The sequence below is a fragment of the Lissotriton vulgaris genome, chromosome 4_1, assembly GCF_964263255.1.
Source record: "Lissotriton vulgaris chromosome 4_1, aLisVul1.2, whole genome shotgun sequence".
NCBI lineage: Eukaryota > Metazoa > Chordata > Amphibia > Caudata > Salamandridae > Lissotriton > Lissotriton vulgaris.
The window spans coordinates 1,171,909,055-1,171,928,917 of NC_141691.1; the positions used below are offsets into that span (position 1 = coordinate 1,171,909,055).

Genomic DNA, 19,863 nt, shown 5'->3' on the forward strand with positions numbered 1-19,863 from the left:
ATTGTCCTCTGTGTTAGAAATGGGATTTCTGGCTAGCTGAGACTTGCGCCAAAGCAAGGCAGAAACCACAACTCTAGTTAGGATAAGGGAGTTACACTTCTAAAGTAACCCCTGCTCACCCCCTTGGTAGCTTGGCACGAGCAGCCAGGCTTATTTTAGAGGCAGTGTGTAAAGCATTTGCACATAACCAACAGTAAAACAGGGTATGCACTGAAAAAGGACACCACACCTGTTTAGAAAAATATCCAATTTTCATATACTTAAGACAAGACCAAATACGATAAAAATCCACAATACTATACTTAAAAGTTCACAGTTCCAAAAATACACTGGTTAAAAAGAGTTCCTTGTGTGGGTAGCTCTTTCTGGGCTACCGCGGCGTCATGAACAACAAATCCAGCAGTTCTGCCTGGTTGTGGGGTCGCGGCCTAGCTACGGTGTCGGGAAGACCTTCAAACAGTACCTGTGAGAAATGCAGGGTGCTGAAACCCTTGAAGTCAGTTGCGTTGCAGGTCGAACTCCTCTCTGGTGGAATCAGGGGTGCTGGCGCTGGCAGGCATCGGGTGCTGCGGTGTGAAGTGCAGCGGTGTGGCGTGCGGTGCCTCCAGGTCGCGGTGCGAGCAGCGACTCGGTGGCAGCGTCAGATGGTGTTGTCGGTGAGACCAGGGTCGGGGTGCGAGATGAAGGTGGTGCTCGCCACGGTGCTAGCAGGCCACGGTAAAAGCAGCGTCGTTGTTGTTGCTGAAGCACTGTAGTCGGCTGACGAGCTGAAGTCGATGGCGCCGACGTCGGTAAGCCAAGGCTGCGGTGCGGGATGAGGGCAATGCATCGTGTGACTTACGAGCAGTGCCCTCGAAGCATGATTCAAGCAGCAGCAGCGATTTTGGTGTGGAGCGGCGGTGTCAGGGAGGCCAAAAGGCTTCGCTGTGAAGCGAGGTGGCACGGAGTGCAGTGCCCACAGGTTGCCATGCTATCAGCGGCTTGGTGGTGGCATCAACAGGCGTCGTCGATGAGACCAGGGTCGCGGAGCGGCGTTGCGGTGGTGCTCTTCGGTGCCAAAGCTTCAGCGTGAAGCGAGGCAGTGCGGAGTGCGGTGCCCACAGGTCGCGGTGCAAGCAGCGGCTCGGTGGCGACGTCAAAAAGTGTCGTTGGTGAGACCAAGTTTGCGATGCGGTGTGGCGTTGCCCTCTGCGGTGCCTTCAGGACACAGAGTTGGCAGTGGCAGTGTAGGCGTCGTCGAGTTGCTTTTCCTCTGTTTGCAGCACAAAACACACACTCCCCAGTGCTGCGGGCAGAAGAGCTTGAAGTCTTTGTTGTTCCTGAGACTTCGTGAACAGGGGGCAAGCTCTACCTCAAGCCCTTGGAGAGACTCCCAAATTGGATTGCAGAAATTCCTGTACAGGCCTTTCACTGCCGAAGACAGAAGAATCCACTGCAGGTCAGCCCAGCATAGCACCCAGCAAAGTAGTCGTTCCTTTTCACAGCTACTCTGGCTCTCCTTCTGGGCAGTCTTCTTGTTCCACATGAGTTCTAAAGTTCAGGGGTCTGGGACCCAAGATTTATGTCAAAAAAGTATTTGATCTTACAGGCAGAGGCTGTCTGTGCCCAGCCAGAACAGTTGGGCCTTCTCTGGTGTGAATTCCTGGCAAGAGGTGGAAATAGTATTTTTCAGAGGCAGACCAGGCCCTTTGAGGTGCAATGAAATCTCCTCCCTGTTCCCCCATCGTAGCCCAGGTCTATTCAGCCATTTCTTGACCTACCTAGTCCATCTGGAGCCACTCCGGCCCCCCAGCCTTCTGTCATCCAAAACGCAGACAGGCAATTCACATTCCAGCAGAGGCACACAGGATGACTGAGCTAGAAAATACCCACTTTTTAAAAGTGGTATTTTCAAACACAGAATGTAAAAAGCACCTTCACTAAAAGATGCATCTTTAGATTCTGAGTTCAGGCATACTAAATGATATTTTCCTACCGAATTCCCTGGGCCAGTTATGTTTATGAGATGTTATAAACAAACCTCCCATTCTATCTTAAGTGGAACTGGTAGCCTTGCAATAGTGAAAAACTAAATTGGCTGTAATTCACTATTAGGACATGCCACACACACCAGGGCATGTCCTACCTTTCACATACATTGCAGCTTGCCCACAGGGGTACCTTGGGCCTACCTGAGGGATGTCTGACATTTAAGAAAAGGGAAGGTTAGGGACCGGCCGGTGTGTGCACTGGCCTAGTTGACATTGCAGTTACAAATGCAAAAACCACAGTTGATGGACAGAATGCAGAACAATGTCATACATTCACCCCAGTACAGAGATCTGGGCCTAAATCCATCGTTGCTTTGCACTCCACACCACCCCAGTTCAGGGTATGCAAATCAGTCAGACCCTGTGCCTCATGGGAACAGTCCAGCCTGAACTGCAAAGCCATGCCTTCCCTGGACCGGAAACAAGTTTCCGAGGACCGGTTTTTGGCATTCCAGCCGCCTTCAGCTCGGCTTGCTTAAATCCAGTGGTGTGGAGAGCATGGGACTCACGTCTGAGCATACCAATCCCACTCGGGGAGACAAATGCAAAAACCACAGTTGAGGGACAGAATGCAGAACAATGTCATACATTCACCCTAGTACAGAGATCTGGGCCTAAATCCATCGTTTTTTTGCACTCCACACCACCCCAGTTCAGACATGGCCATATGCAAATCAGTCGGACCCTGTGCCTCATGGGAACAGTCCAGCCCGAACTGCCAAGCCATGCCTTCCCTGGACCGGAAACAAGCTTCCGATGACCGGTTTCTGGCATTCCAGCCGTCTTCAGCCCGGCTTGCTTGAATCCAGTGGTGTGGAGAGCATGGGACTCACGTCTGAGCATACCCATCTCACTCGGGGTGACAAATACAAAAACCACAGTTGATGGACAGAATGCAGAACAATGTCATACATTCACCCCAGTACAGAGATCTGGGCCTAAATCTATCGTTTTTTTGCATTCCACACCACCCCAGTTCAGACATGGCCATATGCAAATCAGTCTGACCCTGTGCCTCATGGGAACAGTCCAGCCCGAACTGCCAAGCCATGCCTTCCCTGGACCGGAAACAAGCTTCCGAGGACCGGTTTCTGTATTATGTCCATCAATTGTGGTTTTTGACATTGCAGTTACAACTTGCGCACAGACTCTACAATGGCAGGTCTGAGTTACCGTTTTCAGGGCTACTCACGTGGGTGGCACAACCAGTGCTGCAGGCCCCCGGGTAGCATTTGATTCAACGGCCCTGGCACACGGAGTGCACTTTACTAGGGACTAACAGGTAAATCAAATATCCAATCATGGAAACACCAATCCATAACACAATTTACACAGAGAGCATATGCACTTTAGCACTGATTAGCAGTGGTAAAGTTCCCAGAGTTCTAAAACCAACACACACAGGTCAGGGGAAAATAGAAGGAAAAAGCAAAAAGTTTGGGGATAACTCTGCAAAAAGGCCCTTTTCCAAAACTCTGTTTCTATTCTTTTTTGATACTCTAATAACATGTTTGAATTTTAAAAAGTAAGTAAGCTCTTATGGTCTTTAATAGTTATTCAGAAGACGTTTAGGTGATTTTTCCATACAAGCCTCAATATCCTTGTGGCCATAGGCGTTGCCAAAGAATGATTTTCATCCTACCAGTCTGTTCTCCTGACTTAGAAACTCAGGCCAGGGCCTGGTATGTTGGACCATTGCCACCTTGCCCTTTGTGAGCTTAACAAACAGAGTAGAGAAGATCATTCAGGTATCTAGCAGCTTCACTTTTCTTATATTCAAACATCAAGCCCAGCTTAGTCTGTTATCAAATATAAAACGTAAGTACTTACAATATTTTACTTGTTGTAACTTTAAGCTGATCAATTTCAAACATTCGATCTTACTAAAAACCTCTATTTTGGTTTCTATTTAATAATCTTGATCCATTTCTGAATAGTTTCTAAAGAGAACACCAGTTGCCTTCTCCATTCAGAACCTGGAGAATTCGACAATGTGGCAGTGTGTGTACATAAGCAGGTAGCACATTTTAAATATGGACTTTTGCTGACATTGTTCTTAGTTATTACTCTAGCCGCTTTTTATTACTCTTTTAATCTTGCTCACTTATTTCCACAAGTCAGTCTGAGTTGCACTGGTCTTTCGGTCATTTGCTAGTTAACTTCGGTCTCTTTGCACTTTAGGCACTGGAATTTTTGAGGTCCTTACTAGACAGCTAGGGATTACTGTCTAAATCGAATCTCATTAATCCCAGTCATTCCCTGGTTAGTGGCAAGGTAGTGATTGGGTGTCATTAGAACTGTACCATCCTTGCAATCAGATGGTGTTTATATCACATGTGTGCATATGGTAGGTGATGGCTATCACAGAAAATGTGGTTTAGCCTGGCCTGCAATCATCTTACCACTGATGCTTAGTCCGTAGGGACTCAGGCCCACATGCATCAATCTCGGCTTTTGCGACTTCTAAATTGCGATAAAAAGCGAATCGCAATTTAGAATTCGCAAAAGCCTATGCATGATTATTTTTTAAATATTTATGCAATTCGGTAGAAATCGCAATTTCTACCGAATCGCATAAAAAATGCGATTTTGAAATTGCGAAATCGCAATTCCCATTCATTCCTATGGGCCAAAAGGCCCATAGGAATGAATGGGAATTGCGAATTCGCAATTTCAAAATCGCAAATCCTGATTGCATTTCAAGGGTGGTGAGGGGGGTTCAAATGAACCCCCACCTGCACCCCTGAAATGTATTTTTCGCATCATGTTGCACACACACATGTCCTAAGGACATGTGTGTCCGTAACATGAATGCTTTTAAAATGCGTTAAAAGTGTTAATTACACTTTTTGCAAATTTACCGAGTAGTTCAACTACTCGGTAAATTTGTCCCTCTAATTGCGAATTCGCAATTTCAAAAGTATTCATGCATTGCTTTTAGGAAATCGCAAATTTGCGATTTCCTAAAAGCAATCGCATTTTTGGAAATCGCAAAAATGTTGCGACTCCAAAAATGCTTGATGCATGTGGGCCTCTGTTCCCAGAACTGTTAAGTGGCCCGACCCAGCCCGGCCGATTTTGCCAAGTCCATGTGTGACATATTTCCAGTAGTGTGGTTTTTTTTGTTGCATTTTGTGACTTGTAGTCTTGTTTATTCAATTTTGAAACCAAGAGTACAAGTCCCACAATGCAAATTAAAAAACAGGACTAGAGCAGCCAGTCATGTACCTGGGAAACGTAGCAGTTGTGCCCACTAGCCCTTACTACCAGAGGGTCACGATCAGGAAAATGCTCAATCTGTAAGTGAGATCTCATGTTGATGCCAGGTGTGAGTAACTCCTTCACTGCTGGTCTTTCTTTGCATTCTGGCTCTTACTGCCTTACTGTCCCCGCTCTAACAGCAGGGTTAAAAGTACCAAAATGCTAACGACAAAAAAGACTGGACGACAGTACTCACACCTGACTTTATGCCTGATATAAGGGATCCGGGGGGAGCGGTGCACGTGGGCTCTGCAGTCAAATTCATACTTCCCAGAGTACATTTAATTTGGGTAATATGTCGGGGCTTTTTTGTTGTGGAATAATTTTTCCTGCACAGTACTCTTAAAAAGCTGTGTACTTGCCTACTGTACTGTTTTTTAAAAATATTTTCTGGTAAAAACAGAATCTACATAAAAATACATAACACACCACCATTTTTACACAAGCAGACCCATCCACCTATTGTGCCTCTATGCAGCATCAATATGAGCGTTCAACGAGTTAGCAATATGTCAAATACTCCATTTACCTGGCTCACATTTCATGCAGCATCTTCCAAGGTGCTCGTACTGCTTTACCGGCTCACAGGTGTGCGTGATCTGCAGAGAAAGTCGTGGGAGCAAAGCAAACACAAAAAAAGATAAGATTTCACAACAGGGGCTTTCCTTCACAATCCAACCTTCTGCAAAATCAGTTCAGCGTGTCGGAGAATCCAGTCAGCGTTTAGCACTGACGGTGCGGAGAGCTATCTTGGCCCAAAATCAAAGGAAAATTTATAACAAGAAGCATTTCCACAAGACCGCTGTGAACTCCCCAGTTTGCACGGATCTGACACAGGAACGTTTGAAGTCCCGTTAAAAAATACAGGTTAAGCCATGTGACCTGTGAGGCGCTGTTATTAACGTTGCCTTAGTCATGCAGGCCTTCTTCAGGGGTCCTACGTCAGGCTGAATAGACAAGATGCGAGGACTATCTCATTGCACAAAGACTGTCCGACACGTTATTAATTATGAGAAGGCTAAGCTAGCTGGCCACAACTTGCCTGGCATTGCCAACTTAAGTACTGTGTGAGGGTAGCACTGACAGGAGAAAATCCTTCTGACTTTTCTTGAATAACTGTGAGACACGTGTAGCTATATTTTACTTGAAAACCAAACGTAATCAGTGTGCACAGCTCATCATTAGTCATGTGTCCCTCTCTGAAGAAAGCTTCCTTCCTTCCTCTCCCCTCCCCTCCCACCCGCCCCCCCCTTCCCCCCCCCCCCCCCCCCCCCCCCCACCACTAAACCCTAGCTTCTCCTTGCTAACATCCTCTGTGGTCAGAAGGTAGAACCCCGGCTTACGCTAGCATTTTGCCTGGCCCAGCCCTGGAGGGCAAACTCTGTAGTTCCAACATGGCTACCTCTTTCTTCCACCCTTTATTAGAGGCAGGGAATGTTGCGCAAACCTCTGTGTATTTTATGGATTATTTTGGTAATTGCAAGAAGCTGCCGGATAGGTAAATAGTACCTCATCCCCACCTAAAAACACGTGTGCTAATCAACTTAAGTTGCCTGTGAGGTGAAACAAAGTCTAGATTTCACCAATATGAAGATTCTTGAAGGCACGCTAGATTTCTAAATTGAAAAACACATTTTTAGGGGGACAAAAAAGGAAAAGATTAAGCAATAGAGTTGCAATGTTTTGTTGTAATATTCGGAGAGGTTTTTTAGTCAATCAGCATTTGTAGAGCACAGCACTGTCACGCCTGGGAGTATCTGGGAGCTAAGGTGTGAGGTCTCAGTTGAAAAGCCAGGGCTCGAGGAAACAGCTGGAAGAGGGAAGAAACGAGCAGAAGAGGACAAAACAGATGGCAGAATAATGAGCAGGATAAGGCAAAACACAGCAGAAGAGGGCAAAACAGAGGGCAGAAAAACATCAGAAAAAGGCAAAACGGAGGGCAGTAAAATGAGCAAAATGGCAATACAGAGGCAGAAAAACAAGCAGAAAATGCAAAACAGAGCATAAGGTGGCAAAGCAGAGGGCAGAAAACGAGCAGAAGGCTAAATGGAGGGCAGAAGAAAGAGCAGAAATGGCAAAACAGAGCAGAAGAGGGCAAAACAGAGGACATGAAAATGAGCAGAAAAGGGAAAATGGAGTGCAGAAAACCGAGCTGGAAAGGCAAAACAGAAGGCAGAAAAATTAGCAGAAAAGCAAAACAGAGAAAGAAATGAGCAGAGTAGGACAAACAGAAGGCAGCAGGTAGACAGGCAGAGGAGCTCAGAGGACTGTGGGCAATCTGGACAGAACTGTTGCAGGGGGAGTAGGCACAAGGACCTGCTCAGTATTATTTCCTCACAAACAACTGGTGAAAAGAAAGACTGAGAGCCATTGTTAGGGTGGAATGACTTATTTTTCCCTTAATTCCATCTAAGGGGGTTGGAGCACAGCACAAATGTAAAACAAAGTTATATTTGTGCACTATTAACTCCCAGCAAGGTGAGTCTTTGATGCACTATGTGTCAGTGCGTACCAGGGTGGGTGGAGATGAATGGCCGTCATCCTGGGGTTCCAGCCCTTGCAAGTGTTTTACTAAAGTGTTAGGCTGGAATTCGGTCAATCTAGCACTACCAAATGTGCTAGCTAGAAAGGACTTGCGTGTGGGCCTTTTTTTGGCCCTGTGAATCACAACGGGGGAAAAAACCACAGACACACTAACTACTTAAAGTTGGCCCATCTGACAGTGCCTGACTGCCTGAAATTCTAGTCCAATACTGTAACACAAGAAAGAGGAACAGTGTGCAGTTGCTGACCAGGTTTTAACAGTGTTAGAATGTTCAACATTTCTGTGCTGTGGTGGTTAGGGTTTATGAGTAAGCTGCGGCGCTGGTTTCAGCGACGGCCCCCTGGGCACAAGATCTCTACTCACAAAGCGGTGAGTTATTCTTTATTAACCAAAAATTATTAATCGAATACTCCAAGTTTAGGAATCACATGTGGAAATGTATTTATTCCCTTCAGATATCCTTTGTATGGAATGTAATTCATCAAAATTGTATTATTCCATCATCTCCAAATTCACAATATCCCATCCCTATCCATTTTGGGCTATGCGCCCTTCTTCAGGGGAATTATCTGCAAGAACAAAATAACGTTCAATACATTAATGTTGCCACATACCAATAAAAACATGTAAATGAATAAACATTGCGTGTTAGGGTTTATGCAGCGAGGGCGTCAGGGCCAACAAAATGGGAAAAATGTCAGTTCTCAACAACGCACATTGTTAGAAATCGGGTTTCTGGTTCGCTATGGCATACGCCTTAGTCAGACAGAAACCACCACTCTAGTCAGGCCAAGGGAGTTACATGCTGAAGATAACCACTGCTCACCCCCTTGGTACCTTGGCAGAGCAGTCAGGCTTATCCCAGAGGCAATGTGTAAAGCGTTTGTGCAAAACACTCACACATCAGCGACATACTAGGCACACCACAAAAGAAACTCCACACAAGGTTATATAAAAATAGCCTTTGTATTATCCATAAAAACACAGTAGAACACAATCACTACATTGCACATTAAACTATGTCACATAAATCAATGCACCACTAGGCGCTTGTCATGAAGAGGCAAATAACCACATAAGACCATAATTCACACTAAACACATTAAAGCACATTAGACCACATCACATAAAGCCCTGTGCCACTAGGAGGCTTGTCATGAAGATACATAAATCATAAACCATCATCCTTTTTGAGAACTCAATCACTGCATAGCATGTAAAACACATTAGACCATATCACATAAATCAGTGTGCCAATAGGAGCTTGTTATAAAGAGGTAAATAACTACATAAAACCATAATTCACTGTACAGCATGTAAAACACACTAGACCACATCACATAAAGCCCTGCGCCACTAGGAGCTTGTCATGAAGATACATAAATCATGAACCATCATCATTTTTGCATTAGCTTGGCCATAAGCACATCAAGCAATGGTCATCAGAACATCACGTATAGTGCAAGGAAGTGAATCATTGTAATGATTGTAGATCATTGTAGAGGTATCTGGCATGAACATACCAGTTAGACCAAATGTCCATCTGTATTATGCCTGGAACACATTAGGCAATTGTTATGATATACATAACCCGTAAAGATCACGTTTGCCTATAAAATAAGTGGCGGCTGCCCACTCTGTGGGACAGCCGTCGAGACCATGTGACGGAGGCCTGGCCGCTATGCTCAGGTCTATGGGGCCAGCCATGCCCTCATAATGCTAACAGAACCCAGGTGGTGCTTGGGCACCGAAAAGCCCCCGTGGGGGCTGCCGGAGAAAAGGGGTACACGCAGGACAGACAAACAATCATGCCCCCATTGACAGAGGGGACTTCCTGGTCCTCCGCCTGCTTAGAGAGGAGTGCGTGTAGCCACCCGCGAACGTGCTGTGCGGCTGCTGCCTATGCTGAGAAGCTCAGCCCCCTCCGCAAGCACCGGGGACTGAGCAGGAGCTGCTGTACCCCTTTCACTGCTGGAGAGCCGCAGAAGTGTCCAGAGCACTCCCGGGGCCTCGGTGACCACTCTTATGGCGGGTGCAGCCCACGTACAGTGGGTCAAGGCTGCGAGGCTCCTGTGACGCTGGCAGTGGGTCCTTCTGCCTTCTATTGTCAGCATGGTTCTGGCCAGCTGCTGGGCAAAGCCTCTCACGGCACTCACTCTGTTCACCTTCTCCTCTCTGCCACTTCTCTGCCCCCAGCAGGCTCACGCACTGGAGGCTAAGGAGCCAATGAGGGGGGAGCAAGTGCATGTTCCAGCTCTCCCCTTCTGTGGCAGTTTACAGCACTTGCCCAGCGTCTCACCAGCAAAACTCCACAAGCCGGCTGCACAGGATAGGGAGAGAGTCTCCTTTGCTACCAGCTCTCTCCTTCCCTCACTGAGAAGCACAAGGAAGGTGGAGCACTGCACGCGCTGTGATCAGCAAGCACCAGGATTTTTATATAGATCTTTCCACGATCTTGACTGAGGATCACCTCCTTACAGGGGGAGAAAATAAAGCACAGCACTGCTTCAATTTTTTCCAGTGCCAGCCACACAGCCCTGGTAGATTCCAGAAGACCGGGCTCAGACAGGCCAGCACACTGGGTCCCTTAAGCAGAGAAGCAGTCCCTTCAGCTGCCAAGCAGGGCAGCAGGTCAGTGGCAGTTCCTCCTGGCTAACTGCAGTCCACGCAGTGTGTTCTCCTCAGTTCCTGAAGTTCAACAGACAAGGGGTCACAGCCCCAGTACTTACAGTGAAAATGCCTTTGTTTTTCACTGGACCCAGGGGTCTGAGCCCAGTCCAAATCAGTTCTAGGGTACTCCATAAAATATAATTACAGTGTACAACACTCCCCATTCAAAGTGTAAGCCCTAGCCCCAGACACACCACAGGGGGCGGAGCCATTATTGTGGAAGGCAGGCACAGCCGATTCAGGTGCAGGTGCAACTCCTCCCACTACTCCAAATGCAGACCAGGCCTATTCAGCCTAGCGCTGACTCATCCAGACTCTCTGGGGCCCCTGCACGTTCCCAGACCCTGTCACTCCAAAGCCAGACTGCCAATACACATCCTAGCAGACGACCAAAGACACATAGCACCCAGAAATGCCCACTTCTAAAAGGGTCATTTCTAATATAGTAATAATAAATACACTTTCACATATAAGCAGGATTTATCACAACTAGTCCAAACTTACCAAACTTGATCAAACTACCCCTCTCAGATCAGGAATTACCACTGAAGCACATATCAGGGAATCCTATGAGAGGGCAGCCTCACAGCAGTAAGAAACCAAATAGGCTGTTTGTCACTACCAGGACATGCCACACAGTTAAGGCACATGTCCTACCTTTTACCTACACCGCACCCTGCCCATAGGGCTAGCGAGGGCCTACCTTAGGGGTGACTGATAAGTTGTAAAAGGGGAGTCACTGACGCGGCAACCACTTTAGGTTCCACATCACAGTGGCAGTAAACTGCGCATGCAGGCCCTGCACTGGCAGAGGCCTGAGACAGGTTTGAAAGGCTACTTTGGTGGGTGGCATAAGCAGTGCTGCAAGCCCACCAGTAGCATTTAATTTACTGGCCCTGGGTATATGGGTTACCACTGTACAAGAGACTGACTAATGGTAAATTAAATATGCCAAACAGGTGTAGACCATTCTTACCAAGTTTAACATAGAGAGCACAAGCACTTTAGCACTGAACAGCAGTGATTAAGTGCCCAGAGTCCTAAAGCCACCAACAACAGGTCAGAAACAAATACCGGAGGATAGGCAAAACGTTTTGGGATGACCCTGCAAAAAGGGCCAAGTCCAACACACATCCTCCAACAAAATTAAAAATAAATGCAGGAAGGGTGCAGAGTAGAAGTGTGCGAATAGCACTGTGGCAAGCGCTCAGATGGATAACTTAAGTATTTTTTTGATAGTGACCTATTCACTGTGTTTCAGCCTTTAGTGTTGTGTGGTTTACAGAGAAATGTAAGGGCTCATCAAGGAAAGTATGGGTGCATGTTGTGTTTTGATTGACTAGGCAGGCATGGGAACATGCAGTTAGGGCACAACAGGTTGTTGCAGAAAAGACGAAACGTAGAAAGGGAGTGTTTGCTTGTTTCGTATTAGGTAAATCTGAGGAGGCTCTGGGTATCCATGATCCTTTTCTTGTTGGGCGTCTTAAACTCCTATTATTTTGTTTGTAATGTCGTTATGTTGTTAATGTCGAGGTTTTGTGCCATTCCCTAATGTCTCTATTCCAATATCATTGGAGTGGGCTGCTTCAGCATATTCAGAATGAAGATGCTGTTGCCAATGAAGTCCTGGAATTACTTTCCTTCGGGGTTAGAGACAAATTCTTCCAATGCCACGATATGGAAACGCGTCATGTGTTCCTATGCAAAGACTGCAGTGCTGCTTAGACATTTTAGGTTTAACTCTTTTTTATTAGCAGTTTCAATGTACTTACATTTGTAGCTCTGCCATTTAATACACAATAAACAAAGAAGTAATGACAAAACTCTAATGCATGCAGATCTGACATGTTCCCGGCTTTCACCATGCTTCACTCTGCGTTTGCACAAAAGTCTGATTGCTAGAGAACAGCCCTAGTAATTTTTACCCTTCCGCTATCCAATGCTTTCCCTACTGTTGCACTTAGTGGAGTGGGAAGAGTAATTTTTACCCCTACGCTATCCAACGCTTTCCCTACTGTTGCACTCTCTGGAGTGGGAATAGTAATTTTTACCTCTACGCTATCCATTACTCTCCCTACTGTTGCACTCACTGGAGTGGGAATAGTAATTTTTACCCCTACTGTTGCACTCTCTGGAGTGGGAATAGTAATTTGTACCCTCCCGCTATCCAAGGCTTTCCCTACTGTTGCACTCACTGGAGTGGGAATAGTAAATTTTATGCTTACGCTATCCAACGCTTTCCCTACTGTTGCACTCTCTGGAGTGGGAATAGTAATTTTTTCCCCTACGCTATCCAACGCTTTCCCTACTGTTGCACTCACTGGAGTGGGAATAGTAATTTTTACCCCTACGCTATCCAACGCTTTCCCTACTGCTGCACTCACTGGAGTGGGAATAGTAATTTTTACTGCTACGCTATCCAATGTTTTCTATACTGTTGCACTCACTGGAGTGGTAATAGTAAATATAACCCTCCCGGTATCCTACGTTAAAAATATTGTATATTTTTTATTAATATTATGTTTATATATATAAGTTAGTATGAATTTGTAGAGCGCACGTTCACCCCAGGGTTTCTTGGCGCTGTGTACCGCTGGGGAACCCGTCCTGGCTTTCCCTGTGAGATGGTCCCTATTGGGCATCCCCAAAGTGAAGCCAGGCATCCCCGGCAGCGAGGGGGCCGTTGTGGAGATTAAGCAAGCTATTGCCCAGAGTTGCAGCGTGGGACCCATGGTTAGGGAGGCACCGAGGCGAGATTTATCAAGCCCGCTGACATTGGTTCCGTACTATATATATATATATATATATATATATATATATATATATATATATATATATATATATATATATATATCCAAAACCAAAGTATACTCGGCGCGTAGCAATCACAGCAGGCACAGATACACCAAGCACGGACCAAATTTTTCGGCATTCAAATCTTTATTCGCCTGTCGATTTCAAGACGTTTCGGCACCCCTGTACCTTGCTCACATGACAGCGAAAGTGAGTGAAAGTGACTTTTTTAAAGTGCAAGTGCTCAATATTGATTGGGTAAAAGAACACAAATGGAAATGGAAATGAAAAACCTATTGTAAAGGGGGACATAAACTGTAAAATACAGTGGCATAACAGAATAACACTTAATTATAATATGTTATTGTGTTGATATATATATATATATATTGAAACAGAACTCCCAACGCGCCACTTCCAACCTTCAGATCGGCGAAGCGCAAAAGCAGGAGACGGACCACGAAATGGATGACAGGTCTTTTAATCCAGATTAGGAAGTTAAATGCAGGAAATGCATAACGCGTTTCGGGCTACAAGCCCTTGTTCACATGCATAAAATTGTCTGTCACACTTCTGCTTTTTATAATGCCAGGTGAAAAGTTGGTGCACGCCCCTCCCACACATCATGTGATCATAAACATGGTAAACACACTATGTATTGTGACATATGGAGAACAGGCTGAATAAATAGTATAAATACCAGTGAATAAACAGTTAAACATTTTCTGTTAACACAAATAGATATATAAATAAATAAATACACATTATTTCCGGATAAATCCGTTAGTTATTCTGGTTCTTATAGAATATATCACCAGCAAATACCCATGTGCATATATATATGTATCAAACTTGCAAGCAAAAGGGTCCTTCCGGGATCCTCACTCCCATGGTCAGGTGGCGCGTTGTTCGGCGAACCCAGCCGAAAAAGATTAATGTCAAATCCACAGTGTGCTTCAAAGCAACACGCGCACTCGGTAGTAAAGTTGCTTAGGTTTCTTTATTCTCAGACAACGTTACGCGTTTCGACACCAAAGTGTGTCTTGGTCATATATATATATATATGGCTTTACTCAATTTCCGTCTTCAGCGCGAGCTGTGTTAATTTCGGACTTTTGAAAAAATATATATATATATATATATATATATATATATATATATATATATATATATATATATATATATATATATATATATATATATATATATATATATATATATATATTAATTGTTTTTTTAATTTACAATAAATATTTATTAATTTTAAGGTTATTTAAGTATTTTAAGTATGTTTAAGATAATTATATTTATTATTTCATTAATTTTCAATTACTTTTAAGACATTTAAAAAATTCGATAATTTGACTAACTATATTTTTTACAACGATATTTTTGATTCGATATTTTTGTACTTACCTGTTTGGAGATAGGGATTCAATATTTTTGCATTCTATATTTTTTTACTCGATATTTTGGTAAGTCTATATTTGTGTCATCGATATTCTTTCAGTGATCCTTTCAAATCTAGGTGTTTAAGTCTTTTTAATGCATGGTTTATGAATCATCTATTTCTTTTCTGGGTGTACTGTTTGTTGTCTAGGTTTTAAGGTAAACATTCTGCTGGTTCTTTTTTCTTTGTTTCCTTGTACTTGAAACAGGATTTTACCTATCTTGGACTGTTTCTGACATTGATGTCTGCAACGTCCCTTTGTAGTTTTATCTGGCATTTCCCAGCTCAGTACTGCTTTGTGTCACCTCAACCCCTGTACTCTGTGTCTCTCTTCTTCCTTATTCTCCCTGTCCCGACAGATTCAGATCTGAGGATCTCCTTCCACAAGGCCAATACGCTCGGGCTGCATGTCCATTGAAAGTCCTTGTCTTTGGGGTTCTTTGTCCCAGGCGATAAATGAATGTAGACCGATAGAAAAGATTGAACAATATACACACCTATCCGGGGATAGATAAACAGAGCAAGGCATGATTTTGCTGTCTGTACCTAATGAGAGGTAGCTCTCATGTCTGTAAGGGGTCATAGGAGTCAGTGCTTTCTGAAAGAGGAGAGACACAGTTGTGCTGAAATGGAGTTTTACACATATGTGAGCTCAGCAAAGGATTGTTCTCCAACTGTTGAGGGATGGATGAACGAATGAATAAATAGAGGGAATTTTAAAGGGCACAGCTATGCCACAAGTGTCCTAGTACTAGACAAGGGGCACATATCTGGGCACGTGACTGATTATTCTTTAAACAGGGAGGTTTTCAGTTGCTTATGGAATGCTTTTAAGTTAGGTAGGCATCTGAGGAAATACGGAACCTCATTCCAGAGTTTGGCCATCAGTAGAGAGAAGGGTGAGCTGCTACACGTTTTCTTTTTTGTGCGTGAGATGGATAGGAGGTGAGCTACTTATGAACATAGTGCTCTTTGTGCATAGTAGTTGTTCATTCTCTCTAACAGATAGGCGGGACCTGTTTTGTGGAAGGCAGAGTGTGCAACTATTAGTACTTTAAAGATGATCCTATTCTTTACTGGTAACCAGCGTAGCCGTATGCAATAGTGAATAATCGAGGAGTGCTTTCAGAGCTTATATAGTAGACAAACGGCCATATTTTAGACGTTTTGTAATCTATGTGTCAAGTAGTGTGGTAGTCCTATATATAGCACATTTGCATAGTCCAGTCCAGATAGATTCAGATCCTGGACCTCGGTCTTTTGGGCATCTCAGTGAAGCAGTTTAATGAATTTCCTCAGCATTCGAAGGATCCGGCTGAGATTTGAGGGTTATCTGATTATCCATTATTACCCCTAGATTTCTCGCTGTCATTAGTGTTGGCAGCCAGGCAATGGGATGACCAGGCCCCTGACCAACCCTGGTTGGGGTCTGGTCCAAATAGCAAGACCTCTGTCTTATCTGGGTTGCTTTGTAGAGTATTGCATTTGAGCCAACCCAATACTGCCGTCATGCAGGTTGCATAGTTTTTCTTAGCCTTATGGTCATTTTTGTTATAAGTTAGCAGCAGTTGGGTGTCATTTGCGTAGGAGACCACTTGGATGTCGAAGGATTCTATACCGCCTGCCAACGGAATCATACATATATTAAAAAGAATGAGCCTCCGGGCTGAGCCCTAGGGAATTCCGTAATTGATTGGTTTTGTTTCGGAGCGGAATGGTTTGAGCCAGACTACCTATTACCTATATTCTACGAAAGAATCTAGCCAGGCTAAGGCCTTGTCGTCCACCCCAATAGTGGCGAGGTGGTTTAGCAGGATTTCATGTGGGATCATGTTGAATGCCGCAGAGAGATCTAGTAGGTTCAGGGCGGCATCTAGTGTGAATTTAAGGGAGTCTGTGATCTCTGTCAGTGAGGATTCAGTGCTATGCAGGGAACAAGAATTTCACCATCTGGGTCACCGATGGCGCCGATATAGTCACCTCCATCAAACCAGCCAATCCCCACAGATCCACCAAACAAGCCAACTGTTATACACCAGAACTCAGGACAATGAAACACAGCTGCAGACAGCTGGAGAGAACATTGTGCACCAGCAGAGACCCTGCAGACTGAGCCACCTTCACATCAGCCCTCAATGAATACCACCAATGACTCAAAGACGCCAAAAGGATGCCACAGCAGACCGCATCGAGGCAAGCGCCAACCACAACAAGGAACACTTCAGCATCATCAGAGTTTGTCTGTTCAACGGTTACCAAGAAAACAATCCCTCCTTCACCGGAACTCTGTAAAGCTCTAGCAAACCATTTCCAAACAAAATATCTATGATCTACAGGAACTTTGAGGCCCAGCTCACCAACCTCCACTGCCTCCTCACTCCAACGAAAGCCTCCCATGAACAGCAACTCATCGCATGGGAACAGCTCACCACACAGCACACCAAAGCCATCATGTACTCCATCCACTCTCAAGCTCCCACGGACCCTTGCTCCCACCAGCTCTTCAACCTAGGAAGTTAAGATATCACCCAACTCATAACCATCCTTAGCGCATTCATTGCCACAGTCACCTTCCCCACCACATGGAAACACGTCGAACTCAGACCTCTCCTCAAGAAACCCTCCACCACCAGAGTTAACTCAAGAACTACTGCTCCATCTCGCTGCTCCCACTCCCTGCCAAAGTCCTGGAGAAGGGCATCAGCAGGTTGCTCACCAAAAACCTGGAGAAAAACAACCTTTTAGATGCCTCCCAATCTGGTTTCGGCACCAAACAAAGTGTCAGATCTTGAGAAAACTCTGTAGTGTTGACTGCACAGGAACAGAGATGCCGATTCCCAAATCCACCCTGAACAACAACCCGGAGCTCTAATAACATGAGACTCCCAATTATTGTCCTGAGGGGGAAGGGGGATATTGGATAAAATAATAAACAGAGAGAGAAGAGAAGAGACTGTTCCGGTTGGTTCCTCTCCTCGTGTCCGACCTGCAGACTATTTAGTGGTTGGAACCTGAAGAGGAAAAAGATTATCAATGTCTGCTTTCTCTTGCTCTACTCCCTATTTACTCTATTATTACTATTACTAACCTACCTATTGCTTTCCAGGGACTAGCTTCTCTTCTGCGTAGTTGGTTAAGACTTGAATGTAATTCTACACCTTCTCTCACTCGTTTTTAACCTATTCCTGTATAATTAAACAAAATTGAGTTAATGTCTTAGTCTACTCTTATCCTTACCTAATTAGAGTATTTATACTAGCTACTTACTTATGCAGTCTCACTGAAGTCGTTGTTATGATTAACCTTGTGTTATCTTTCTCTCATAAATCTTTTCTGAAGTCTTAGAACTAATTAAGTCTTCTTTCTTCCTTTTGAACTAGAGCTATTACTGCTTAAACCTTAGTAAGTATATACTTCTCAGTGTCCTTATTGACATATATTGTCTCTCATTTGAATTTGCACGTCTTTCAACAACAGTTATCTTATTTTCTCGAAGTCTTCTTCTTTCACTGGTGCCCGTGCCCGAATTTACACCGTTCGTCACTTCTCCGAGTAGCGGAGTCTACACAAGCTGTCACCTCACTCTTCAGCTTCAAGAATTCTAATGCGGTCTTCAGTGCCTTGCGACTGAACCTCCGGAATCATTTATCTATGGTAAGTATTCAGGGAAAACCTTTGGGTCTCTAAACTTAAGTTCTAAAATCTTTTGCCGTCAAATTCACTTCTCACACTCCTTCACGCTCCGCTTTGGCCAAATTCCTCTGTGAAGTGCACAGCTCGAATAGAGCAAGCGCCTCACCTGAGCTGCGGTGGCCAAGAAAGGGAAAGACTAGACCGCTAAACTCCGCGCGACTTCGGCGGCCATCTTAGAGAGCCGAAATCGTGTTAAAGCGGACCAATAACCTCTTCCTTGTCGAGCGCTTCTCTTCTGTGACCTGTAATGCGCGACTGTGGACACTCGGGGTATGAGTGTTCTGACACAAAGCCTCAACACTGCCACCACTGAGGACATCTATATTTGGAAGAAAGGGGCCCCTGCCTTATGAGATAAACCCTAGTAGGGAAACAATACTTTAGAAAAGAGGAACACAGTTGCACCGGGTTTTGTACATGTTTCACAAAAATAAGGAAAGACGTTGTACTAATGAATCAATTGACACTGTATGTGTTCCTGATATATTCTATTGTTTTATTATAAATTATTATTTCATCCTTTTTATCTAAGATTTTTAGCTTATTTAGAATATATATAGAAACAGTGATTGTACATGTGACAATAATAATATAGATAGATAGTACAAAAGTAATATCAAAGAATCGAAACAAACAAATCATAAAATACAGAAGCACATTCCATTCAACGCGTTTTGGCATGAGCCTTCTTCAGGAACTCTGTATTTCTTTCACAATATCGTTTACTATGAAACAAAAAATTAATGTAATTAGATTTTGATATACTCCAATTACAATCACAACGTCTTAACTATTTACATGCTTTGTTTAAACTACATCTTTATAATTTATTTATATTAAGAGACCTCTCGTAACACCAAGTGAAGGTAGTCTAGCTAAGCCAATAATTCAATTGCACTAAATTTACATCTCAAAATTACACATATTTATACATTGCCTTACATATTTACAGTACATAATTATATCTCACCGGAATCCTCTAATCATCTATACAATATATACATATATACATAATGTTATAAGTCATGGATTTAAAATTGTAACGAGCACAGAACCTAACCAATCCATGCTTACAGATAACATCATTGTAATGGATTCATGTTTAGCCAAGGAGTTGTTGAGACCTGGGTAATACCGGGAAGACCAGTGAAAGATAGAAAGGTCCAATTCATGTGTCAAACATGTGTTATAAATAACTGATCAAGAGATGTCTACATATAAACCAATTAACAGTAACCCGATGTACCAGGGTAAAGGTAATGGTCTGCCCTAGTCGCGCATAGGTGAGACTATGATAATGAGCTAATTAGACTAACCTGAGTTCATATATGAGAAAAATATATATATGAGGGTACCTGTAGTAAGGTCCAATTGTAAGGCTTTACTCTGTAGGTATATGTCGAATATGAATGTCACCACGA

General features: G+C 44.0%; 1 protein-coding gene across 1 annotated transcript in view; it reads right to left on the reverse strand.

Annotated features, from left to right (window-relative positions):
- Positions 1-19,863, reverse strand: part of TNFRSF11A (TNF receptor superfamily member 11a) — a 295,198-nt gene that overhangs the window by 188,604 nt on the left and 86,731 nt on the right. Inside the window, exon 2 of the mRNA XM_086965397.1 lies at positions 5,821-5,890. Coding sequence (XP_086821523.1) covers positions 5,821-5,890 — 70 coding nt within the window. The remainder of the gene's footprint in view (positions 1-5,820; positions 5,891-19,863) is intronic.